The sequence below is a fragment of the Physella acuta genome, unplaced genomic scaffold, assembly GCF_028476545.2.
Source record: "Physella acuta isolate Inbredline_101_S28 unplaced genomic scaffold, ASM2847654v3 ptg001217l, whole genome shotgun sequence".
In the NCBI taxonomy this organism is placed as follows: domain Eukaryota; kingdom Metazoa; phylum Mollusca; class Gastropoda; family Physidae; genus Physella; species Physella acuta.
In genome coordinates this window covers 45,126-69,234 of record NW_026732734.1, presented here as the reverse complement: position 1 = coordinate 69,234, position 24,109 = coordinate 45,126, and the positions used below count along the sequence as shown (strand labels likewise).

The following is a 24,109-nucleotide window of genomic DNA, read 5'->3' as shown; positions in this document are numbered from 1 at the left end:
TATTTTTTATCCATGTCAACAATAATGATGGTTTTTCGTGAACTCGTTGATGCCATATTAAATTAATATTAATTAATTAATTATAAATTGATTGTTGGTGTTTGCTGAGCCTGCTACTGCTAGAACTGCTTGCCAGTGATGTAAATTTTAATTTTGTAAGTCACATTAGTTAGTTAGTTTAGTTAATGTAAGTCATCAGATCTCTTATGAGATACTGATTAAATATTTTACAATTTTAGATATTTTACATCATAAAAATCATAAACAGGATATATTGATCGGAACGATATAAAATATAACATACAGAAGTTGTATCCCTCGTAATGTTATGGAAGCAGACATCTTGATAACCCCGTGCCAGGTTTTTCTAAAGAGTAAATTTAAACCAATCTAGACTAGTCTAGAAATGCTTTCGGAATGGATACCTAAATACTTGGTCCCAGTGTCAAAAGAGGTTAACTTTTAAGTTCCAGACTTCATTAAAACTTTTCTTTTTACATTTTTTTTCTATCAGTTAAGCCTTAATAGTAAATGTAAATATAGCAGCATTTTTCTGTGTAGCCTAACTCAATACTTGCCACAATGACTTAGGCCTTAAAATGTGGTAAGTGGTATTTTCAAAGGAAACCTATAAGTAAGATAGGCCATAATTAGGATGTAGGCCTACAATCTACAACTAAACTGAGTTTTATTCGCTTGGTCCTAATCCTTACGACTTTCCGTTTGGCTAAACAGATTACTTCATGCGGAGTCGTCCATAAATGACGTCACATTTTCGGGGAAGCGTGATTTGGACTTTAACTACCGTTGACATATGGAGGTGAGGGGGGTGGGGGTTTGAAGAATATTTCATTTTTAAAAGTAATTTTAATTTATTGGATTACCTAGATTTTTTACATCGACAACAGCCAGCCCAACTAAGCAAAACTCAGCGAAGAAGCACTTATTATAAGAGGCTTAAAGACCGTGTGGGGGGAAAAAACAAATTAAGAGAATTAACAATAAACAGGAGCTCCCACTTCAGTTACAAGGAAATTACTATTTCCAGGTAGATCGCTTCACATATCTAGGATATTTTAAGCAAAGATGGGGGAGCAGACGAGGACATCAAAATCTGCGTCATCAATTTAAGGCCATGTATGCATTCAACGTTCTCCGCACAACCTGGAGAGCACTTTCTACTTTCCAAAATACGTTTATTTAACAACAATGTGAAGACTGTTCTCCTCTAGGGTTCTGAGATGTGGAGAGTAACACAACTAATAATAACATCCAGTGGCGTAGCGAGGTCGGGTGTCACCCGGTGCGGCACTTAATGGTGTCACCCCCCTAGAGGCGTAGCGACCCTTCACGGGGACGAACTTTCAAATTTTCGATTTGCACCACCCCCCCCCCCCTCAAACTTTCGATTTGCACCCCTTCCCCCCTCAAACTTTCGATTTGCACCCCCCCTCAAGTTTTTCTCTATATATCTTGCTATTTTTTGCCTTGGTGTCACCCCCCCCCCCCCTAAATGGTGTCACCCGGTGCGGTCCGCACCCCCGCCCCCCCCCCCTCGCTACGCCCCTGATGACATCAGAATCTCGTGGACTCAACTTGGAGGAATCGCCCAGAACCGAGTACGATGTATAGGTGTTGTTGCTTCCCTATGCTCCAAAGAGGTTCACAGGAATGATGTGGCTCTATGTGGTTAAACCTTCACACAACTGACATTTTTGCATGAAAACTTCAAATCACCGGGTTACACCAAGTAGGGGGCAGAGGGCAACGAAAGATGCTAAAAATACTGGCAAAGCAGTGTTTTTGTTTTCTTAGTAACTAATAATTGTTAAATATACTTATATATACTTATATATATATATATATATATATATATATATATATATATATATATATATATATATATATATATATATATAAAACTTCCTATATATATATCAGGTTTGGAGTATCTGTTGTCGCATTTTAAATAAAACACGCAGGCCTAATTAAAACCTAAACACAATTTTCTGAAGTTTTTATATTTTATAGGCAACGCGTTGCCAATGTAGAACATAGTTGCTTTTAGGGATCTCTGCCAAACCCCTCCCTCCACTCGTCGCCGTTGGGACGAAATAGGAAAAATATTTAACTTATAAATAAATTTTAAGATCTACTTTAACCAGTGTTCGCCCACTCCCCGGAAATTTTTGTTGCGTCGTCGTCCGTCTCCACACCCCCCCCCCCCCCTCCCCCCTCCCACACACACATAAAGTTTTACGTGATTTCCCCTCCCCGGAGAAAACGTCTGAAAGAAATCCTGCCTCATAAATCTTCAATAGCCTACACTTCAACGACCAATTCTATTACTATTACACACACTTACATGCACATGGGCATTTGTATTTATTGTAATGTTTTATCAAAACACCTTTTGTTCTGTTTAGAAGTCTAAACCATTTAGAGCATTAACTATATGCTTTTTAAAATATTAGTATTGAATTTTTACGCTTCGTTACATTGAGGCGACGAGTCGCGTAGGTCTAAATATACCGACTGATATGCAGATAACAGAGGCGGATCTACCGTGCAGCTAAATCCTGCAGAAAATTTATTAAGTTAAAAAAATAATTATTTCACAACTTTTTTGTCGTTCATTTTTACTGTTATAGATGCTTTGTACAAAAATAACACGATAGCTGTCGTTATTCTACAGCCACTGATATAAACCCAGCTGTAGGGTAGAATTTTAAAAAAAATGAGAAGATTAAAAACAATAAAAACTACACGAGAGTTTCTCTAGGGTGGGGATGTGGGGTCTCTTATAATTTCCGGAGGGAGGGGGTGGACACTGGTTACAGCATAGACTATATTTTTATTTAATCCAACATTTTTTCCATTAAGCTCAATGCAACACAGGACTTAATTAGTTTATGGTGAGAGTTAAAAAAAAAAAAACGGAAGAAGGTGCTTAATTTTTGGCGATCAGTGTTTCTTCCAGACTTTTTTCTCCGGGGGGGGGGGGGGGGGGGGCACTTGATATTTTCGGGGGGGGGGGGCGGTCAACATTTTCCGGGGGGGGGCGGACACTAGTAAAAGTATATTTTTACTACATAAATTCCATCTCGTTCGGGGGGGGGGGGCGGTAGATTTCTTCGGGGGGGGGGGGGCAGAGCCCCCCCCCCCCTCCCCCCGAAGAGATGCCTGGAAGAAATTCTGTTGGCGATTGGTTATTACAAGCTCAGAGTTTATTGAATAATTAGGGCTTGATGTTCCAGGTGTTTTTAGTGTACAGCTAAAGAAACAATGAACACTTGGCATTTACGTGTTTTTACTTTCTCGTATATACGAAGTATAGAGAAATTCTTGTAATCGTGCAAAAAAAAAAAAATAGAGATTTTTACAAATCTCGACGTTTTACACCTCACTGATACGGAAAAACATAATTTTGCAATCTTGTCCGTATGTCTGTCTGTCTGTCTGTCCGTGTGTAAACACGATAACTTGAGTACCGTTACAGCTAGGTTGATGAAATTTCATATATAAGTATTTTATCAAAATCGTAGATCCGTATCAACTTTTGAGCGATTTCCGATAACCGGAAGTGGTACTTTTCCTACTTTGAATTTTTCAAAAGCCTATAACTTGAGTACTGTTTCAGATAGATAAATGAAATTTCACATGTAAGTAAAAGATCTAATTCTCTACATTCTGTTAAATTTTGAGTAATTTCCGTTGACTGGAAGTACTAATTTACGCTACTTCCGATTTCTCAAAAAACTAATGTAAATTTTAAAAGTACTAATAATATTGCGCACTATTATGCGCTTTTTTATTTGGCGTTCACTTGGTGTGCAATTAATTTGTCTACGAGATTTTATTCTATTTTTAAAAATTTAAGTATTTAAAATGGATTAAAAATCATGTCTATAGCCCGAGTTCCCATCCCCTGTTATTTTATATAAGAATATTCGAGAAAGTTTAGGGGAGATCACTCCCGGTTTATTTTAAAAGGAGCTCTTGTCTGGAGCACTATTGTCGTGGGCCGATTTGTCGCGAGGGGACATAGTTTGTCGGGAAACTCATAGATCTAGGTCATTATCACTCGATAAAATTGCTTACATCCCGATTAGCGTCACAAGGCGGAGACGGAGCAGTGCGCACTAGGTGACACCATCAGATAAAATTAGAGTAAGTGGAGAAGGGGTGACACCGAACAAAACAAAAATCTAAATTTTTGTAAGGGTTGGGTTGTCACCATCATTTCTATTTTGATAATTTAAAATCCGTGACGCTGAATCAATGTTGTAAACTTCAGCTATATAACACATTCAATCAGTGTTTCTTTCAGGTACACCCCCCCACCCCGCCCGGAGCGATGTAGAATGTATATAGAAAATATATACTTTTACCCGTGTCTACCCCCCCCCCCTCCCCACCCGGATATTAAATCCGCCGCCGCCGAAAATTTCAAGTGCCTCCCCCCCCCCCCCCCGGGAATAAAAATCTAAAAGAAACATTGCATTCAATGTAAGCATATGGGCACATATAAATATATATATATATAGCTAGTTCCGCTACGAATGGACATGTAATTCTTATACATGTCAACTGGAGTACATACATGATAGGTCTTCAAGGAAGCATGTCATTTAAATTTGGGAAATTCTCACTTAAAACATGTACTGAGGTAAGACTACAATAACGGTATGTGATACTATATCGTCTAAATATTGTATGTGGCCTTACACAAACTCACACTCTCTGTACCTATATTTTTAATATGTATGCACGTATGCATATATATATATATATATATATATATATATATATATATATATATATATATATATATATATATATATATATATATATACATACATATATATATATATATATATATATATATATATATATATATATATATATATATATATATATATATATATATTATACATAAAGGCCAATATAATAATATTGTTTAAAATTTGATAGTAATACAATTGTATATATTATATAACATATATGTATATAAATGTGTATGTGTACATATATATATATATATATATATATATATATATATATATATATATATATATATATATATATATATATATATATATATATATATATATATATGTCTTTGTATATATATATATGTATATATATAGGCATATATATATATAGGCCTACAATATGTATAAGCCATAAGGATATATATATATATATATATATATATATATATATATATATATATATATATATATATATATATATATATATATATTTATATACATATACATATGTGTTACATAATATATACATTACATCCCTGTATACATATATTATATTAAACAATATTTGTATGTAAGCCTTTATGTATAGATATCGGACTTGAGTACGTGCGACGTCCCTGAGTTCACCCAGCTCTGAGGGGTTTCTGACTTAAGTTAGGGAAAGTAAAGGCGGCTGACCATATAGCCGACCACAATATCACTTCACATGCTGAGGTCACTGAAACAGGTGAACTCAATCTGTCCCATAGGCCATAAGGTTCGAAAGGGTACTTTACTCTGTGTATATGCAGTGCCTTGTATTACTTAACATACGGGTCTACGACAATTGCCATATAAACGCTCAAATACCGTCTGCCCGAAGAAACTTTACACTAATTGCCCGAATCATTCAAACGCAGGAACGAGCCTTTTTTCCCGAAAGGGACAAATGGCATGGTTGACCTTCCTAGTTAACCAACACTTTTCAGAATGGTAAACAGTTACCGTTGTATATCACCAAAATGGTAACTTGGTTCATCTGTGTGTCTCCATAATGGTAGCTTGGTTCAATTTAGTGTCTCCATAATTGTAACTTGGTTCCACTGAGTGTCACCATAATGGTAACTTGGTTCATCTGAGTGCCACCGTAATGGCTACTTGGTTCCGCTCAGTGCCACCATAATGGTAACTTGGTTCAATTTAGTGTCACCATAATGGTAACTTGGTTCATCTGAGTGCCACCGTAATGGCTACTTGGTTCCGCTCAGTGTCACCATAATGGTAACTTGGTTCAATTTAGTGTCACCATAATGGTAACTTGGTTCAATTTAGTGTCACCATAATGGTAACTTGGTTCAATTTAGTGTCACCATAATGGTAACTTGGTTCAATTTAGTGTCACCATAATGGTAACTTGGTTCCACTGAGTGTCACCATAATGGTAACTTGGTTCAATTTAGTGTCACCATAATGGTAACTTGGTTCCACTGAGTGTCACCATAATGGTAACTTGGTTCAATTTAGTGTCACCATAATGGTAACTTGGTTCAATTTAGTGTCACCATAATGGTAACTTGGTTCAATTTAGTGTCACCATAATGGTAACTTGGTTCAATTTAGTGTCACCATAATGGTAACTTGGTTCCGCTCAGTGTCACCATAATGGTAACTTGGTTCAATTTAGTGTCACCATAATGGTAACTTGGTTCAATTTAGTGTCACCATAATGGTAACTTGGTTCCACTGAGTGTCACCATAATGGTAACTTGGTTCAATTTAGTGTCACCATAATGGTAACTTGGTTCAATTTAGTGTCACCATAATGGTAACTTGGTTCAATTTAGTGTCACCATAATGGTAACTTGGTTCAATTTAGTGTCACCATAATGGTAACTTGGTTCAATTTAGTGTCACCATAATGGTAACTTGGTTCAATTTAGTGTCACCATAATGGTAACTTGGTTCAATTTAGTGTCACCATAATGGTAACTTGGTTCAATTTAGTGTCACCATAATGGTAACTTGGTTCAATTTAGTGTCACCATAATGGTAATTTGGTTCAATTTAGTGTCACCATAATGGTAACTTGGTTCAATTTAGTGTCACCATAATGGTAACTTGGTTCAATTTAGTGTCACCATAATGGTAACTTGGTTCAATTTAGTGTCACCATAATGGTAACTTGGTTCAATTTAGTGTCACCATAATGGTAACTTGGTTCAATTTAGTGTCACCATAATGGTAACTTGGTTCAATTTAGTGTCACCATAATGGTAAAGGTGCTCCCCAAGTTGCCATCAAGATGGTAAAGGGGTCCCACTAGAATGGTGCCGGGTTCCCACTAGCATGATAACGGGGTCCCGTCAGAATGATAACGGGGTCCCGACAGAATGATAACGGGGTCCCCATAGCACCCGCTGAATGTTAACGAGGTCCCACCAGAAAAACAAAAGGGTCCCACCAGAATGGCAAAGGGGTCCCACCAGAATGGCAAAGGGGTCCATTAGAACGACAAATGGGTCCCACCAAAAAAAACAAAAGGGTCCCACCAGAATGGCAAAGGGGTCCCACCAGAATGGCAAAGGGGTCCATTAGAACGACAAACGGGTCCCACCAGAAAAACAAAAGGGCCCCACCAGAATGCAAAGGGGTGCCACCAGGATAGCAACGGGGTCCCACAGAACGGCGACGGGGTCCCACCGGGTGCCAAAAAGCCATTTAAAAAACCGGCTTGACGTACCAGACGTAAGTAGCATGTGACACACACAAGAATCATGGGGGCGCGACGACCGAGAAATCTACACTACTGACTGTCTCGACTGAGCAAAAGGGGGGAGGGGGGGTCGACCGAATTCTTTAAGGTTGATTAGCTGATATTTGTTAATTTGCCAAAAGGGGGAACTTAATACCCATACCTGCCGAGCCCTCCCGTGGTTTTGAGGAATGTATTATGAAACGTAGGTCGCCAAACACGGAGAATCGATGACACGAATTGGTCTCAGTGGCGTAGCTAGGGTGTGTGCTCTCTGGTGCTGCGCAGTCATTGATGTACCCCCCCCCCCCCCCCCCCCCCGAAATACTTTATTTCGACTTGTTTAAAAAAAATAAAAGTGTAGTGATTTTAAGACATGAGAATGTGATATTGAAATATACATGTTTATTATTGTAAAGACAGCATTGAAAATACGCTTTCTCGTTTAAAAAAAAAAATAAAAGATAAAAGTGTAGTGATTTTAAGACATGAGAATGTGATACTAAAATATACATGTTTATTATTGTAAGGACAGCATTGAAAATACGCTTTCTCGTTTAAAAATAAAATAAAAAATAAAACCGCGTTTAAAATAATTTTTGTAACGCGTCGTTAGAAAAATAATGGTAGTCCCGCACAAAATTCTACATTTTTAAATGTAAACATCTTGCAGTAGAAGGGAAAAAGTATACATGTTATACGCCTTTTTGTCTAATGCCTGCCGTAGTCTGCACCCTATAGCTCCGCCACTGAATCGCTTAAAGGGCCCTCTCACGTCTCTGGCTTTGTGCCAGGACGATATTTAAACAGCCGACTGGCAGAAAACCCCATGCTAATGCTGGCTGACACAAGCTCGAGATCAAACGTTCTGGTTCGATGATTTATTTTTACGACACAGCGACAGGAGCAGTTGGGGTCGTCCATAAGTGACGTCTCGCTCCAAGGGGGTGTGGGGAAGTCGGGAGGGGGCAGAAATGTGACGCAGCACTATTTTTTTTAATTTCTAATTGGGGATCATGCCAACTACCCCATCGAAATTGCTGTTGAATTTTTCTTCAAAATACGATATTTTTCTAGTCTTGTCTGAACTCTGTCAACATAGAGTTTTTTTTAATCAACTCCTATTACAATTTATTAAAACAGTTTTATAAAACGCGAAACAAAGGCTAAAATTCGTTTTCTAACTTTGCTATGTTATAATGCAAAAGTGTGACGTCTTAACTCCCCTCCCCCTCATCACACACTGTCACAAAATTACGGACCACTTCCTAGAGTGTGACGTCATTAATGAACGACCTCTTGTATAAAATTGTGTAAAACCTTATAATTGTAATTGGATGAATCTATAATTTAAGCTGACTAGTAGTATGTCAGTCCTTCCAGGCATGTCTTCGGGGAGATGGGGAGGGGGCGAAAACTTCTACCACTCCCCCCCCCACCGAACAAAAATGGAATTTATATATACTTTTACCACAAGTGTCAAACCCCATCCCCCGAAAACTTTAGTCCCCCCCCCCCCCCCCGAGAAAAAAAGTCTGGAAGAAACACTGATTAATCCCTAACAACTAGTTACGCTGATCATTGTAATTTTCAAGACTAAGAAATTATTGTCCAACAACACAAAGACTATGGTAGAGCTACGGGAGGTCGGTGATGGCATCCTGGGCTGCCGCCCTCCCCGACCTCCCCCTAGCTACGCCACTGACTAAATATTGCCCGTTACCAGATTTGCAATCTCATTGTAAAAAAATAAATAATAAATTTAAAAAAATATTTAAAAATGTGTGTTCCATTTATAGACATGATGTCAAACCTGCTTAAAGTATTCCCAGGACAAAAACATAACTCGATAAGGTTGATGTCTTTAACGGGGTTCGTTTGCACACAGATATTGATGTAGCCTACACATGTAGTGTAAATAATTAGATTTATCATTAATATACTTTCAATTTAATATATCTAATTGAAATAGTTGTAACTTCTATGGACATCGTCTCTAAGAAATGGGGTGCATTAACCTTAAGCTGTTCAAACTGCGATTTCAGAAGGCAGTATGCACTATGACCGCTTCTGTCAAATATGGGTGACTTCCCCCTGTTCAAATGGCGCTTAACGTTATAAATACATGTACACAGGTTCACACACATGCACAAAGTTACATATATAAGAATACATATGGATATATATATATATATATATATATATATATATATATATATATATATATATATATATAGTCAAAGACACATAAGTTTTAATTACGTGTACACAAATTGTAAAATATACAGGCCTTCGTGTATAAAAATTGTTTATATTTGTGTTTACTAATAATATGTTAGATACTATTGTAACCATTGAAAGTAAAGTTTACATTTTTTACTTTCTCGTATATACGAAGTATAGAGAAAGTATTGTAATCGTGCAAAAAAAAAATCGAGATTTTTACAAATCTCGACGTTTTACACCTCACTGATACGGAAAAACATAATTTTGCAATCTTGTCCGTATGTCTGTGTGTGTGTGTGTGTCTGTGTGTGTCTGTGTGTCCGTGTGTAAACACGATAACTTGAGTACCGTTACAGCTAGGTTGATGAAATTTCATATATAAGTATTATATCAAAATCGTAGATCCGTATCAACTTTTGAGCGATTTCCGATAACCGGAAGTGGTACTTTTTCTACTTTGAATTTTTCAAAAGCCTATAACTTGAGTACTATTTCAGATAGATAAATGAAATTTCACATGTAAGTAAAAGATCTAATTCTCTACCTTCTGTTAAATTTTGAGTAATTTCCGTTGACCGGAAGTAGTAATTTACGCTACTTCCGATTTCTCAAAAAACTAATGTAAATTTTTAAAGTACTAATACTATTGCGCACTATTATACACACCTTTATTAGGCGTTCGCTTGGTGCGCAATTGTTTTTTACTGAGATTCTATTCTATTTTTAAAAGTTTCAGTATTTAAAATGGATTAAAAATCATAACTATATCCCCAGTTACCATCCCCTGTTGTTTTATATAAGAATATTCGAGAAAGTTTAGGGGAGATCACTCCCGGTTTATTTATTCAATAAAATTGTGTAAGTCTACACTAATTGTAGAGAAAATTTAAACAGATGTATTGATTGTACCATAAGTGTCTTATCGTATCCGTGCAGCTTTGGGTTATTTTAAACATCCGTGTGTTGGAGAAGCTAGTTGTGTTGAATTCAGTCTAGTGGCAGTTGGGGGTTGGGAGGGGGCAGGGTTTCCAAAAAGTGTTACTGCTAGTAATACGCGGTAGCTGGCTAATATCCATTTTTAACTATGGCTGTTTGAATTTTTTGTAGGAAGGGGCAGTGGCGTAGGCAGGGGGGGGGGTTAGGGGGGGTCATAACCCCCCCCCCCCCCATAGACCCCTCGGTATATGTAAAAAGTATGAGGAGGGGGGTGCAAATCGAAAGTTTGAGGGGGGGGGGGGTGCAAATCGAAAGTTTGAGGGGAGGGTGCAAATCGAAAGTTTGAGGGGGGGGGGTGCAAATCGAAAGTTTGTCCCCGGGTAAAAATTGGACCCCCCCCTCCCTTGAGACGATCCTGGCTACGCCACTGGGAAGGAAGGGGCAGTTCGAATATAGGCAGGAGTGGTGTTTGGAGAGGGGGGAGTGTAGGAGCCGACACCAAAAACCTTGCACCAGAAGGGACCCCGTAGTGTGTAAAATCAATTAACAGAGAAACATTTTAGGCTCAGTTTACATTATTAATTAAAATAATTGTTGTACTGAATCCGTGCCGTCATACCAATGGAGATAACCTGTTGATAAACTCCCCCCGCGTGGTTTGTCGACCCCCCCCCACTCGAGCATTGTCGTACCCCTAAGGCCTCCTCTAAATACACAGCTACTACATGCCAAATCGTCATTTCCCGTTCGTGCCCAAGACACATGGGCAGATGAAGTAGAGTTCGACTGCTTCAGAGACTTGGGCATATGAAGTGGTCAGCACTAACGTGAGTTAGGTACCCATCAGAGCTGGGTGAACTCCACTGATTTGAACCCGGATTTGAACTCGAGATTCTCTGGTTACCAGTTTTTCTCTCTACCTTTATGCCACGCCGTCCCATACATGCCATTAGAGCTGGGTGGACTCCACTGTTTTGAACCCGGATTCGAACTCGAGACTCTCTGGTTAGCAGTCTTTCTCTCTACCTTTATGCCACGCCGTCCCATACATGCCATCAGAGCTGGTTGGACTCCACTATTTTGAACCCGGATTCGAACTCGAGACTCTCTGGTTAGCAGTTTTTCTCTCTACCTTTATGCCACGCCGTCCCATACATGCCATCAGAGCTGGGTGGACTCCACTGATTTGAACCCGGATTCGAACTCGAGACTCTCTGGTTAGCAGTCTTTTTCTCTACCTTTATGCCACGCCGTCCCATACATGCCACATTGCTAAAGTCAAAGATTGCGCTTGTTATCTTTTAAATATCTAGGCTCCCCGCTGAAGATGTCGAATGATGAGCCAACACACCTCTCCCGCAAGAACAGCAAACAACATTCTTTCCATCAAGTGAAAGCCGACGCCGCCAGGGTCCTCGAAGAATTCCTAGAAAACGACGGCGCCGGTTATTTAGAAAGAAATCCTGGAAGGAAAAACTCCTCAAGTGGAATTCCCGATAGAAATAGTACAAAATCTAAAAATAGCAGACGCAAAAGGTATTCGAAAGAAATACTACAAAACCAGTCAGGTGCTAGTTCAGAAGAAAACAAAGAAAATGGTAGTCTTTATATAAAAAATCATGAAAGTCTGAGAAAATTTTCAAATACACAAAATCATCCTATAGCTAGTTTGGAGGAAGATAGGATTTATCGTGAAAAGTATGCAGAAAAACCTAGAAAATATTCCTTAGGTGAGATTTCATTTGAACAAAGTACAAAAGCCAAAAACATTAAAAGACATTCTTTAGGACAAATACAAAATTTCCCAAGGGCTAGCTCGAAGAAAAACCTGTTTGAAAATGGGATATGTCGTGAAGGCGGTCGTTATATCAAGAATACGGAAAATCAAAGAAAATTTTCCGTAATTGAAATTTCCGATGAAAACTTGGTACAATCAAGGAACAGAAACAGAAATTCGGCAGCTCTAATACAAAACCGCCCAAGGTCTTGCTCGGACGAAATCTTGTTAGAAAATGGCTTAGATAAATATCAAGAAAGACCAAGAAAACATTCCTTAGGTAGTATTTACGACGAAAAAAGAACAACGCTTAAAAAAGTGAAGAGTAAATCGAAAGGAAAAACAAAATTTGAGTTGCCAGCAAACTCGGAAGGAAATGATATCGAAGAAGTTGAAAATCGTAAACGGAAAGGTAAATGGAAAAGAATAAACCATCGTATTAGATGCATTCTAGGTCGCGCTAAAAAGTCGGACACAGACACAAAACTCGACGAAACAATTTCCGGCGAGAGCTCAACTAAGAAATCCAAGCACAAAAAGAAATCACCTACCAAGGACGACAACTCACCCAAGGAACGTAAGCCGAAAAACCCTGATTACTCAGATGGCAACAAATGGGGGAAAAAAACCTCACCCTTTTTCAAATTTTTTCTACCCGGCAAATACAAATCATCTTACGCCGTAGCAGAAGAACGTAAGTTTTCCTCGTTTTCAATTATTTTTTTTAAAGTGGGAGGGGGCGTAATTTTGTCACGATTGTAATGAAGGAGAGTGGGGGGGGGGGGGTTAAACATAGTGTCATGTCATACTTTTGCATTTAAAAAAGTCATATTGGAAACTGAATTTTTAACCGCTATTTTCGCGTTTTAGAAAAGTCGATGTTTAAAAAAAAATTCAGCTGCAATTTTGACGGGTGTTATAGGCAGAGGTGTGACGTGATTTTATGACTTTAGAGAAAGAGGGGGGGGGGGGCGGGTAAAAAAATTGTCAAAAAATATTTTTAAAAACGTGACGTCATCTATGGATGACACTTGTTATAAATTAATGGCTTAGCTTCAGCTTCATAGTTGTGACCAATGTCATTTATATATGACTCCGTTATAAATTAATGGCTTAGCTTTATAGTTATGACCAATGACCTATGTCTTTTATATATAACCCCCGGAATAAATTAATGTCTTAGCTTTATAGTAACTGTTGTGGCCATTGTATGACACAATGCAAGGAATTACGCCTTGCAAATATTGAAAGAAAACTCCATAAACTCTGTAAATAGATTTTAAAAAATTCATAAAAAACGTTTTAATAACAAGCTTTTATGTAATGATGCACTAAAAAGTAGAAAATAAATTATAGACTACTATTTAAATAACTATAAAGAAAAGCGTGGGTCACTTTAGTATCTATTGGATACCTTTACTAATGTTAAGGAAGACACCCACGCTTTTCTTTATAGTTATTTTAATAGTAGTCTATAATTTATTTTCTACTTTTTAGTGCATCATTACATAAAAGCTTGTTATTAAAACGTTTTTTATGAATTTTTTTTTCAGTACTTTACATGTTTTATTTACAATAGAGTTACATGACTAAAAACCATTGCACGCCTACTGAACATCACGTTCAGTAGGCGCGCAATGGTTTTTGAACGCAGCCATTACGTGATGGCGCAGCTATTGAAGGTGATGACGCGTGTGGTGTGGTTGGCTAGACATGCCTACTAATTCGGTCCAAATATTTATTAATTCATAAAAAATTAATTAGGCATCCAATTAAGTCAAATTTAGTTTCCGATTGCATTGTCTTCATGTCTTGACCCACGTGCTAACTTTGAATCGTATCGGTCAAGTAGAACTGTCCGAATTTTCACTCCTGCGTTTCCGTCTAGACAGACAGACAGACTGTCGAGGAAGTGAGTTAAATAAAAGCTTGTAAAAATTCAAAACATTTAAATTAAAAAAAGAATGTAGGCCCTGTCTCTATTTAATATTTTATTTCATAAGCTTTTCTAGAAGCTGGATGGTGGGCGACCAAGGTATGATTCGTATCTCCTCATCTGCATGACAATATTGATCTAACTGCCAAACGTTCGAATGTTTAGATAAATTTTAAAAATTCAGCTTACTTGCTACTCGTAATTTTTTTTTTCATTTTTATCAAGTTTTTTTTTTAAAAAGCTATAAAAATCTAAATACTGAGAAGCAAAAACAATATTTTAGTAAAATTTTAGTTAAAATAAAATAAAACCTTAGCTACGAGGGTAAATTGATTAAGCCAATAAAATGTGCTCACAATTCCTTAATAAATTCATTAAATCATTTGCTCATAGTTCAAGGGTAAACTCATTAAATTAATAAAATATGATCACAATTCGAAGATAAATCATTAAATCAGTACAAATCAGTGATCAAACTTAAAACCAACACACACTTTATTCTTACCTTTTAATTATCAAGATTCGTGGAAGTAGTATCCACCATCGGAGTCCCACACATAACTTGAACTCACAACACGTTATATTTAGCTTTTACATAATTATTCACATACCATGTCATTAAAGTAAATTAATACTTTACAAAGCACCACCGCCTGCACAAGATTTAGATGACTCAGTGGATGGCCATTACGTTATATTTAGCTTTTACATAATTATTTAACATAACATGTCATTAAAGTAAAATAATAATTTACAAAGCACCACCGCCTGCACAAGATTTAGATGACTCAGTGGATGGCCATTACGAAAAGATCGCCACTAAACTTGAGGAGATGGTGGCTGACAGCAGTGAAGGCGCCTCAGCTAACCGTGGTAAATGGTTCCATGAATTATTCCGTATTATTACGATAGGTCTTAGTTAATAGGAGGTTTATATACAGGTCGATGTTTATAAAATATGATTTAAAAAGGCCCACCAGAAAAGAGCATCTGTGTCAGTTTTTTTTTTTGGTATGGTTAATTGGCAGATGGCCATCAGAAAGGATTACATGTGTGTGTGTGTGTGTGTGCGTGTACATTTACGCGTACGTACGTGTATGTGTAAGTGTGCTTGTACGTGTTAACCTAGGTGTATGTGTATGTACAATACCAAGCATAATATAACATACATTTGACACACCAATTAATTCTATACAGAGGCACTGACCGATCTTGAACGAGAAATTCTGGAATGTCTGAGAATTGGCGGAGATCGAAACTCAATGGTTGTAAGTATTCAGCTTCAGTCTGACACTGCAACGTCCTTCTTCTTCGTCGTTCTTAATTCTGGTGGGGGGGGGGGGAGTTTCCTCCAAAATAAATAAATGTTGCGTATAAAAATGTTATGCGTCATATAGGGCTGGTAAGTAGGTCACCAACCAGTTATATGGCTCATGCAGGTTTTATTGAGCCGTAGAACTGATTGGTGACCTACTTACCAGCCCTATAGGTTATTGACCTTAATTTCAGTCTGCTTTTCTTTCTGGATTTGCTTCTATAGCCTTTGTCCTACCCAGAACAAACTACAAGGCAGCAGTTGTTTCGTTTAGGAGTTTTTACTCCTAAATGGGCTGCTGTCCTCAGCTATTGAGCCTCATTTGCCCGGGGGTTTGAAGTCGCGACTTCTCGATTTGGCATTGTCATTTCCGACATTCAACAACTTTTATAAGCAATGTTTTTCAATATTTATTCTTCTTTTGCGATGTCTTTCTTTCTTCTTCATAGAATGTATTTATTGTTTCTATTTTATTTTCCATTTTATAATATTTTCCCCCCAAGCAAGTCTTGTTCTTCTGTGATAATGTATTTGCTCATCATAGTGTCTTCGTTGATTGTTTCTTTGTTTTTATATTTCAAATTAGGTTTCTTACTAACTGTATTTTTCTTTCACATTGTATGTTTATTTCATGTTCATTTTCTCCATTTTTAATGTCACTATCCCTCCCTTTTGCACAAGGTTTTTATCCATCTTTCACCATGTCTTCATACATCTTTCACCATGTCTTCATCCATCTTTCACATGCCTTCATCCATCTTTTCCATGTCTTCATCCATCTTTTCATGTCTTCATCCATCGTTCACATGTATTCATCCATCTTTCACCATATCTTCATCCATCTTTCACCATATCTTCATCCATTTTTCACCATGTCTTCATCCATCTTTCACCATATCTTCATCCATCTTTCACCATGTCTTCATACATCTTTCACCATATCTTCATCCATCTTTCACCATGTCTTCATCCATCTTTCACATGCCTTCATCCATCTTTTCCATGTCTTCATCCATCTTTTCATGTCTTCATCCATCGTTCACATGTATTCATCCATCTTTCACCATATCTTCATCCATCTTTCACCATATCTTCATCCATTTTTCACCATGTCTTCATCCATCTTTTCCATGTCTTCATCCATCGTTCACATGTATTCATCCATCTTTCACCATATCTTCATCCATTTTTCACCATATCTTCATCCATCTTTCACCATATCTTCATCCATTTTTCACCATGTCTTCATCCATCTTTCGCCATGTCTTCATCCATCTTTTCTTTCGCCATATCTTCATCCATCTTTCGCCATATCTTCATTCATCTTTTACCATGTCTTCATCCATTTTTCACCATGTCTTCATCCATTTTTCACCATGTCTTCATCCATCTTTCGCCATGTCTTCATCCATCTTTTCTTTCACCATATCTTCATCCATCTTTCGCCATATCTTCATTCATCTTTCACCATGTCTTCATCCATTTTTCACCATGTCTTCATCCATCATTCGCACGTCTTCATCCATCTTTCACCATGCCTTCATCCATCTTTCACCATATCTTCATCCATCTTTTACCATGTCTTCATCCATCTTCATCCATCTTTCACCATGTCTTCATCCATCTTTCACCATGTCTTCATCCATCTTTCACCACGTCTTTACCCATCTTTAACCATGTCTTCATCCATCTTTCATCATGTCTTTATCCATCTTTCACAAGTCTTCATCCATCTTTAACCATATTTTCATCCATCTTTCACAAGTCTTCATCCATCTTTAACCATATCTTCATCCATCTTTAACCATATCTTCATCCATCTTTAACCATATCTTCATCCATCTTTAACCATGTCTTCATCCATCTTTATCCATCTTTCACCATGTCTTCATCCATCTTTAACCATGTCTTCATCCATCTTCATCCATCTTTCACCATGTCTTCATCCATCTTCATCCATCTTTTCCATGTCTTCATCCATCTTTCACCATGTCTTCATCCATCTTTTCCATGTCTTCATCCATCTTTCACCATGTCTTCATCCATCTTCATCCATCTTTTCCGTGTCTTCATCCATCTTTCACCATATCTTCACCCATCTTTCATCATGTCTTCATCCATCTTCATCCATCTTTCACCATGTCTTCATCCATCTTTCACCATGTCTTCATCCATCTTTCACCACGTCTTTACCCATCTTTAACCATGTCTTCATCCATCTTTCATCATGTCTTCATCCATCTTTCACCATGTCTTTATCCATCTTTCACAAGTCTTCATCCATCTTTAACCATATTTTCATCCATCTTTCACAAGTCTTCATCCATCTTTAACCATATCTTCATCCATCTTTAACCATATCTTCATCCATCTTTAACCATATCTTCATCCATCTTTAACCATGTCTTCATCCATCTTTATCCATCTTTCACCATGTCTTCATCCATCTTTAACCATGTCTTCATCCATCTTCATCCATCTTTCACCATGTCTTCATCCATCTTCATCCATCTTTTCCATGTCTTCATCCATCTTTCACCATGTCTTCATCCATCTTCATCCATCTTTTCCGTGTCTTCATCCATCTTTCACCATATCTTCACCCATCTTTCATCATGTCTGTGTCTAAAGATTGATGACAAAGCCCTAGCCTACAGAGACTTCAAAACACGCGAGGCCTACGACCGGTTCCGATGCACCCTTGAAAACTCTCTGGGCAAAGAGGTCGACTGGAACTACTTGGCCTTCCTATTCCACACGACAAAGTGTGTCGTCAAGACGGTAGGGAAGGGGACAAAACTCGCATCGAAAGCTATGGATTTTACAGTCCATTACGTGGCAGATACATGCTCTTCATGGATTGTTGATCAAGGCGGATTTGTGAGTATCTTGTTATTCATAATTCTGAGATGAAACTGTTGGAAAATTAGAAGAATATGTTATTATTTTTTTATGCGCGAATAGGTGTTTGGGTATAGTGTAGGAAAGGTTAATCTAAAACGAAGTTAACATCTTGTTATGGTATAGTTTTCTAGAGATAAAGCAATGGAACAGGTAGGTGAATCTCGAGAACCTGAGGACTTTATTCGAATTACGGTATGATCCGTGCTTTTGAATTTGTAATTTTGTACCATAAACATTTTTTTTAATAATGTAGAGTTTTAAACTCTGTCAAAATAGAGTATTTTAATCAATTCCTATTACAATTTATTAAAACAGTTTTCAAAAACGCGAAATAACGTCTAAAACTCATTTTCTGACATTGCTTTTTTGTAATGCAAAAGTGTGACCTCGCACCATCTGAACCCCCACCCCCTCCCCCTCATCACACACCGTCACAAAATTACGAACCCCCCCCCCCCCCCCCCCCCCATCCCCTACGAGTGTGACATCATTTATGGACGATCCTTGACAGGACGCCCGTAAAAAAAATTATTTGGACGCTGTCTTGAAAACCGAAACCCTACATTTTATTCTTGTTTTCCCACGACACGTATTATACGCGATTATCTACAATTATCATCCGATCTCATCTATGATTTTTTTAACTCGTTGTCTTTCCATTTATAAAACGTCTATCGCCCGATGTCATGAACATTTCAACAAGTTTTTTTTTTCTTTTTTGTTCTGTTGTTTCAACTAGTCAAGCCTTTTTTTGTGTCGAAATGTAGAGTCTTTCTTTTTTTTCCTGTTGATCTTATAAACATTTTAACTAGTCTTTTATTTTTTGTTTTGTTGATCTCAACATATTGTTTTTTGTTCTATTAACAAGGAAAACATTTTGGAGGAAGTGGACTATGATCTCGACTAAAGAAAACCCGGTTTCCAACATATAAAGAGACAGCTATTTAAAATACAAGTATTATTATCTGACTTTACCAAAAAATATTTATTAACGTTTTGTTTTATTATGCTTCATACTGAAGGCGAAAATAAAACGATTTTATGTGAATTCTTTCTCTCTTTTAAATTGTGCTGTTAACATGTTTTTGAATAACATTTTAAGGTATTAAGAATATAGGTCGTCCATAAATATAGACATGCAATATTGGTCAATACCGCACCCCAATCATTACATATTCAGACTGAAGAATCAGCCACTCACCCTCCCCACAATAGTTGTCACAAAATTAATGCATCTCACCTTCATAAAAAGTATAACAGAGTTATTCATAAATGACGTCCCCCCCCCTTTCTCGTCATACATCGTCACAAAAGTACAAACCCTCCACCCTACGAGTGTGACGGCATTTTTGGACGACCCCACCTTTAATATAAACAACGAGTAGCAAAATATATTGGCCCTACTACGTCAAACGTCTTCCCAACCCCAGATGCAACAAAGTACACCATCAGAAAAGTGAGACCCCCCACCCCATAACTAATGACGTCATCATTTAAGAGCGACCCTAAGGTGTATAAAATAATAAATGGGTATATAACGTGTGGGACGAAAGTCTCGAGTTCGAATCCCTGAGTCCACCCAGCTAACTCACTATAGGGAAAGTAAAGCCGGCTGTGCATAGTGCTGACCACGCTAACCCTTCATATGCCGAGGTCACAGAAATAGGTGAACACTACTTCATTTGCCCCATAGACCGTCAGGTATAAAAGGAAACTTTACTTACATCGTGTACTGGTTTAGTTTTCTTGAGATGAAGAAATGTTTTTGACAGAAACAGGCAATGGTGGCCGGCAGTTGTGTCATGAGGCGGGATTGGGGTGATACTATTCGATGAGCCGCTATGCTGCTAACCCGTAAGTCTCGAGTTCGAATCTGGGTTCAAATCAGTCGAACGTCCCCGAGTCCCCAACTCTGATTGGTGCTTAACTCACGTCAGGGAAAATAAAGGCATCTGGCATAGTGCTGACCACACATCTCTTCTTAAGCGGAGGTCACTGAAATAGATGAACTCTACTTCATCTCCCACATGTTTATTGGGCACGAACAGAAAAAGATGATGATGATTCGAAGGGTGACAGCAAATTGAAAAATAAATAATACAATTGTAAAGAGAAAATACAACTTTTTTTACTTTCTCGTATATACGTAGTATAGAGAAAGTATTGTAATCGTGCAAAAAAAAAAAAATCGAGATTTTTACAAATCTCGACGTTTTACACCTCACTGATACGGAAAAACATAATTTTGCAATCTTGTCCGTATGTCTGTGTGTGTGTGTGTCTGTGTGTGTGTCTGTCCGTGTGTAAACACGATAACTTGAGTACCGTTACAGCTAGGTTGATGAAATTTCATATATAAGTATTTTATCAAAATCGTAGATCCGTATCAACTTTTGAGCGATTTCCGATAACCGGAAGTGGTACTTTTCCTACTTTGAATTTTTCAAAAGCCTATAACTTGAGTACTATTTCAGATTGATAAATGAAATTTCACATGTAAGTAAAAGATCTAATTCTCTACCTTCTGTTAAATTTTGAGTAATTTCCGTTGACTGGAAGTAGTAATTTACGCTACTTCCGATTTCTCAAAAAACTAATGTAAATTTTTAAAGTACTAATAATATTGCGCACTGTTATACGCGTTTTTATTCGGCGTTTGCTTGGTGCGCAATGTTTTTTTTATGAGATTCTATTCTATTTTTAAAAGTTTAAGTATTTAAAATGGATTAAAAATCATAACTATATCCCCAGTTACCATCCCCTGTTGTTTTATATAAGAATATTCGAGAAAGTTTAGGGGAGATCACTACCGGTTTATTTTCATTTATATTAGCAATTAGTTTTAGTTAGATGCATCTAGATGGCAACACCCGATATGCTGAAGGTGTAACAACATGCGTTTTTGACTCGGGTGACACACAGCCTAGTGACGCCACTGGTTGACAGAAAATAGTAATGGTAGGTAGTGTTGGCAAAAACAGCATTCTAGAACTCTACCTGTAATTTCAATGCCAAGACAAGACAAGGCAAGAGCTAGATCTAGCTGCTTTAAAAACAGGTCAGTTTAACCTATCTAGACAGGGTCAAAGACCATATCAGCATGCACTCCAACATGGCGACGGATGTGTTCAAATTAATTACATTATGAGCTGTAGGCTTCATACTCGTTAATGTGTTAAAATAAAATGTATGTTTATAATGTATAGTTTACTGAGTAGGCCTAACCCAGCGGTCTCTAAATCGGAAGGCCCGAACTAATGCGCAGACAGTGTTTCTTCCAGACTTTTTTCTCTGGGGGGCACTTGAAATTTTCGGGGGGGGGGGGGGGGCGGACACTGTTAAAAGTATATATTTTCTATATAATTATATACATTTCATTTCGTTCGAGGGGGTGGTGGTGCCTGGAAGAAACTCTATGCGCAGAGGGAGGCGCAAAAAGTAAAAAAGAATTTAGTAACACTTCCGGTTACCGGAAACGGGCCAAAAGTTAGAGGGATATAACACATTTGATAATTATATACTTAACCTAAATATGAAATTTCGTCAACATAACTGAAACGGTATTCAAGTTATCGTGATTACATACATACATACACACGCACACACACGATTGCAAAAAATATAAGTTTTTACGCCCCAGGGAGGTGTAAAACGTCGATATTTCAAAGACTTCATTTCGATGTTTTGCGCGATTACAATATTTCCTCTATATATCTACTCCATATACGAGAGAGTTAAACAACACGTAAAAAATGAGTAACCTACTAAAACTTAAACAGAAACATACCATTACAAATCCACTTAGCTGTTCACAATTTTTATTGCTGGTTATATTAGGTAACTATTATTACTATCATCAAGGTGGGTTATATCTGTGTCTGAGTTTTATGGTGACGATAAAATTACCATAACTATAATAGAAGATGTAAGAGGGTGATGAATGTGTGAAACAAAGATTTATGAATTTGTTAAACGAATTGTATTTGTGAGTAGATCTATATATGATTTTTTTTTCCAAAACGATTGTAGTTACGCCTTTTTTTTGCGCGCGAATTGTTTTAATGAGTTTCTTCTTGATTTTAGTAATTTGTATTAAGTATAGAAGCTGAAAATTTAGCAGAGAGTGGGAGCAAAGATTCCAAACTCATGAGTCCCGAGTCTTCGAGTTCAGTTCCCAAGCTCAATTTCGTAAGATGTCACAAAATTTCCAGCTCCGCTAAATTTTGTAGGAGATTTTATGAGCGACCAATGCTTTTATTAAAGCAAGCAAGCTTGTTTTATTTTCTTATTTTCATAGCATTTAAAAGCTTATTATTAGGCTATATAGATCTAGTTATTTGTATTACTTTCCGGATTTTATTCTTTAGTAATAAGTTCCTTCATTGGATTGGGACTGTTGCATCTTAGATGTTAATTTGGCTGTGACGATAAAAAGCGTTTTGACATTCTTCATAAAACTTTATCTGGCATCAATTGTTGGTTTCGGTTTCTTCAATCATCAACAATACAAAATGTCTTTACTATTTTTAAATGGTAGGTCTAGAAATATGGAACTAATACGAATAATCTGATTATTTAATATAGCTATTTACCCTGTTTGATTAATAGTACTGACTAAATCTAGATCTAATTGAGTAGTGAGTGAGTATACTATACTTATACACTTGTAGGTTGTGCAGATTCTGTGACAGAAGAAATGAAACAGAAAGAAAGTAGATTCTTGGATAAAAAATAAAATAAATAAAAGTAATAAAACTCAATTTAATTTATTTTAGCGTAGATCTAGAATCTAGATCTAGATGTTTGATAGTGATAAATCACTCAAATCTAGATTCTAGATCTGTTTACTATTTTTAGTCACAGTTCCAATTTCCAGTTCACTTCCAGTTGAACATATTTTATTATATTATTCGAAGGGTAATCTATCGTTTTGGGTACGTAAAATCGCCCGCGGCTATTTATGTACGAAAACGTTACCTCATTGTCAAGGCTTTATTAGAAGTATATTGTCATACTTTTGTGTCAAATATTATAGATAAATGAATAATAAACCTAAATCAATGGCTAAATATATCGATATAGGCCAGAAATTAACTTTAAACAGCAGTGTCTGAGAGCAAGATTTGCTATATAAACAGCAGCCATTTGTAAAATAGAGTGGCTTCCCCCTGAATCTGGCGCTAAAAGCTTATAAAAATAAAACTTAGACAAGATGGCTGCTATAGTAAATGAGCATGGTTGCATCTGTTGGAAACATCGCTAGTCTTCATTTATTACGGAAAAGTTTTAATTCAATTGTTTAAAAACAGGTACATAAATGAATCAAGGAAACATTTTTGAATTTTTAAAAACATAAATCCTCCTCAAAATGTGAAATAATTATTAAAATTTAAGGAGTCACCTGTTTTTCACATTACAAATCGCGGGCGATTTTACGTACCCAAAACGATAGATTACCATTCGAAGTGTCTACTCGGAAGAAGATTTTTCTCCCCAACGTCTCCACTTA

The 24,109-nt window shown here is 37.1% G+C and overlaps 2 protein-coding genes across 2 annotated transcripts in view; both read left to right on the top strand.

Annotated features, from left to right (window-relative positions):
* The first annotated feature begins 4,575 nt into the window (after positions 1-4,575).
* Positions 4,576-19,635, top strand: LOC131957185 (uncharacterized). Its single transcript, XM_059321911.1, has 6 exons — positions 4,576-4,669; positions 11,982-13,139; positions 15,141-15,254; positions 15,579-15,649; positions 18,328-18,576; positions 19,469-19,635. The coding sequence occupies exons 2-6, from the start codon at positions 11,996-11,998 to the stop codon at positions 19,505-19,507; spliced, it is 1,617 nt and encodes a 538-aa protein (XP_059177894.1). The 5' UTR covers positions 4,576-4,669; positions 11,982-11,995; the 3' UTR covers positions 19,508-19,635.
* A 3,444-nt stretch (positions 19,636-23,079) lies between these two features.
* The window catches only part of LOC131957186 (serine-protein kinase ATM), a 35,901-nt gene continuing 34,871 nt past the window's right edge, over positions 23,080-24,109 (top strand). Inside the window, exon 1 of the mRNA XM_059321912.1 lies at positions 23,080-23,133. The gene's annotated coding sequence lies outside the window, so the exon portion shown is untranslated. The remainder of the gene's footprint in view (positions 23,134-24,109) is intronic.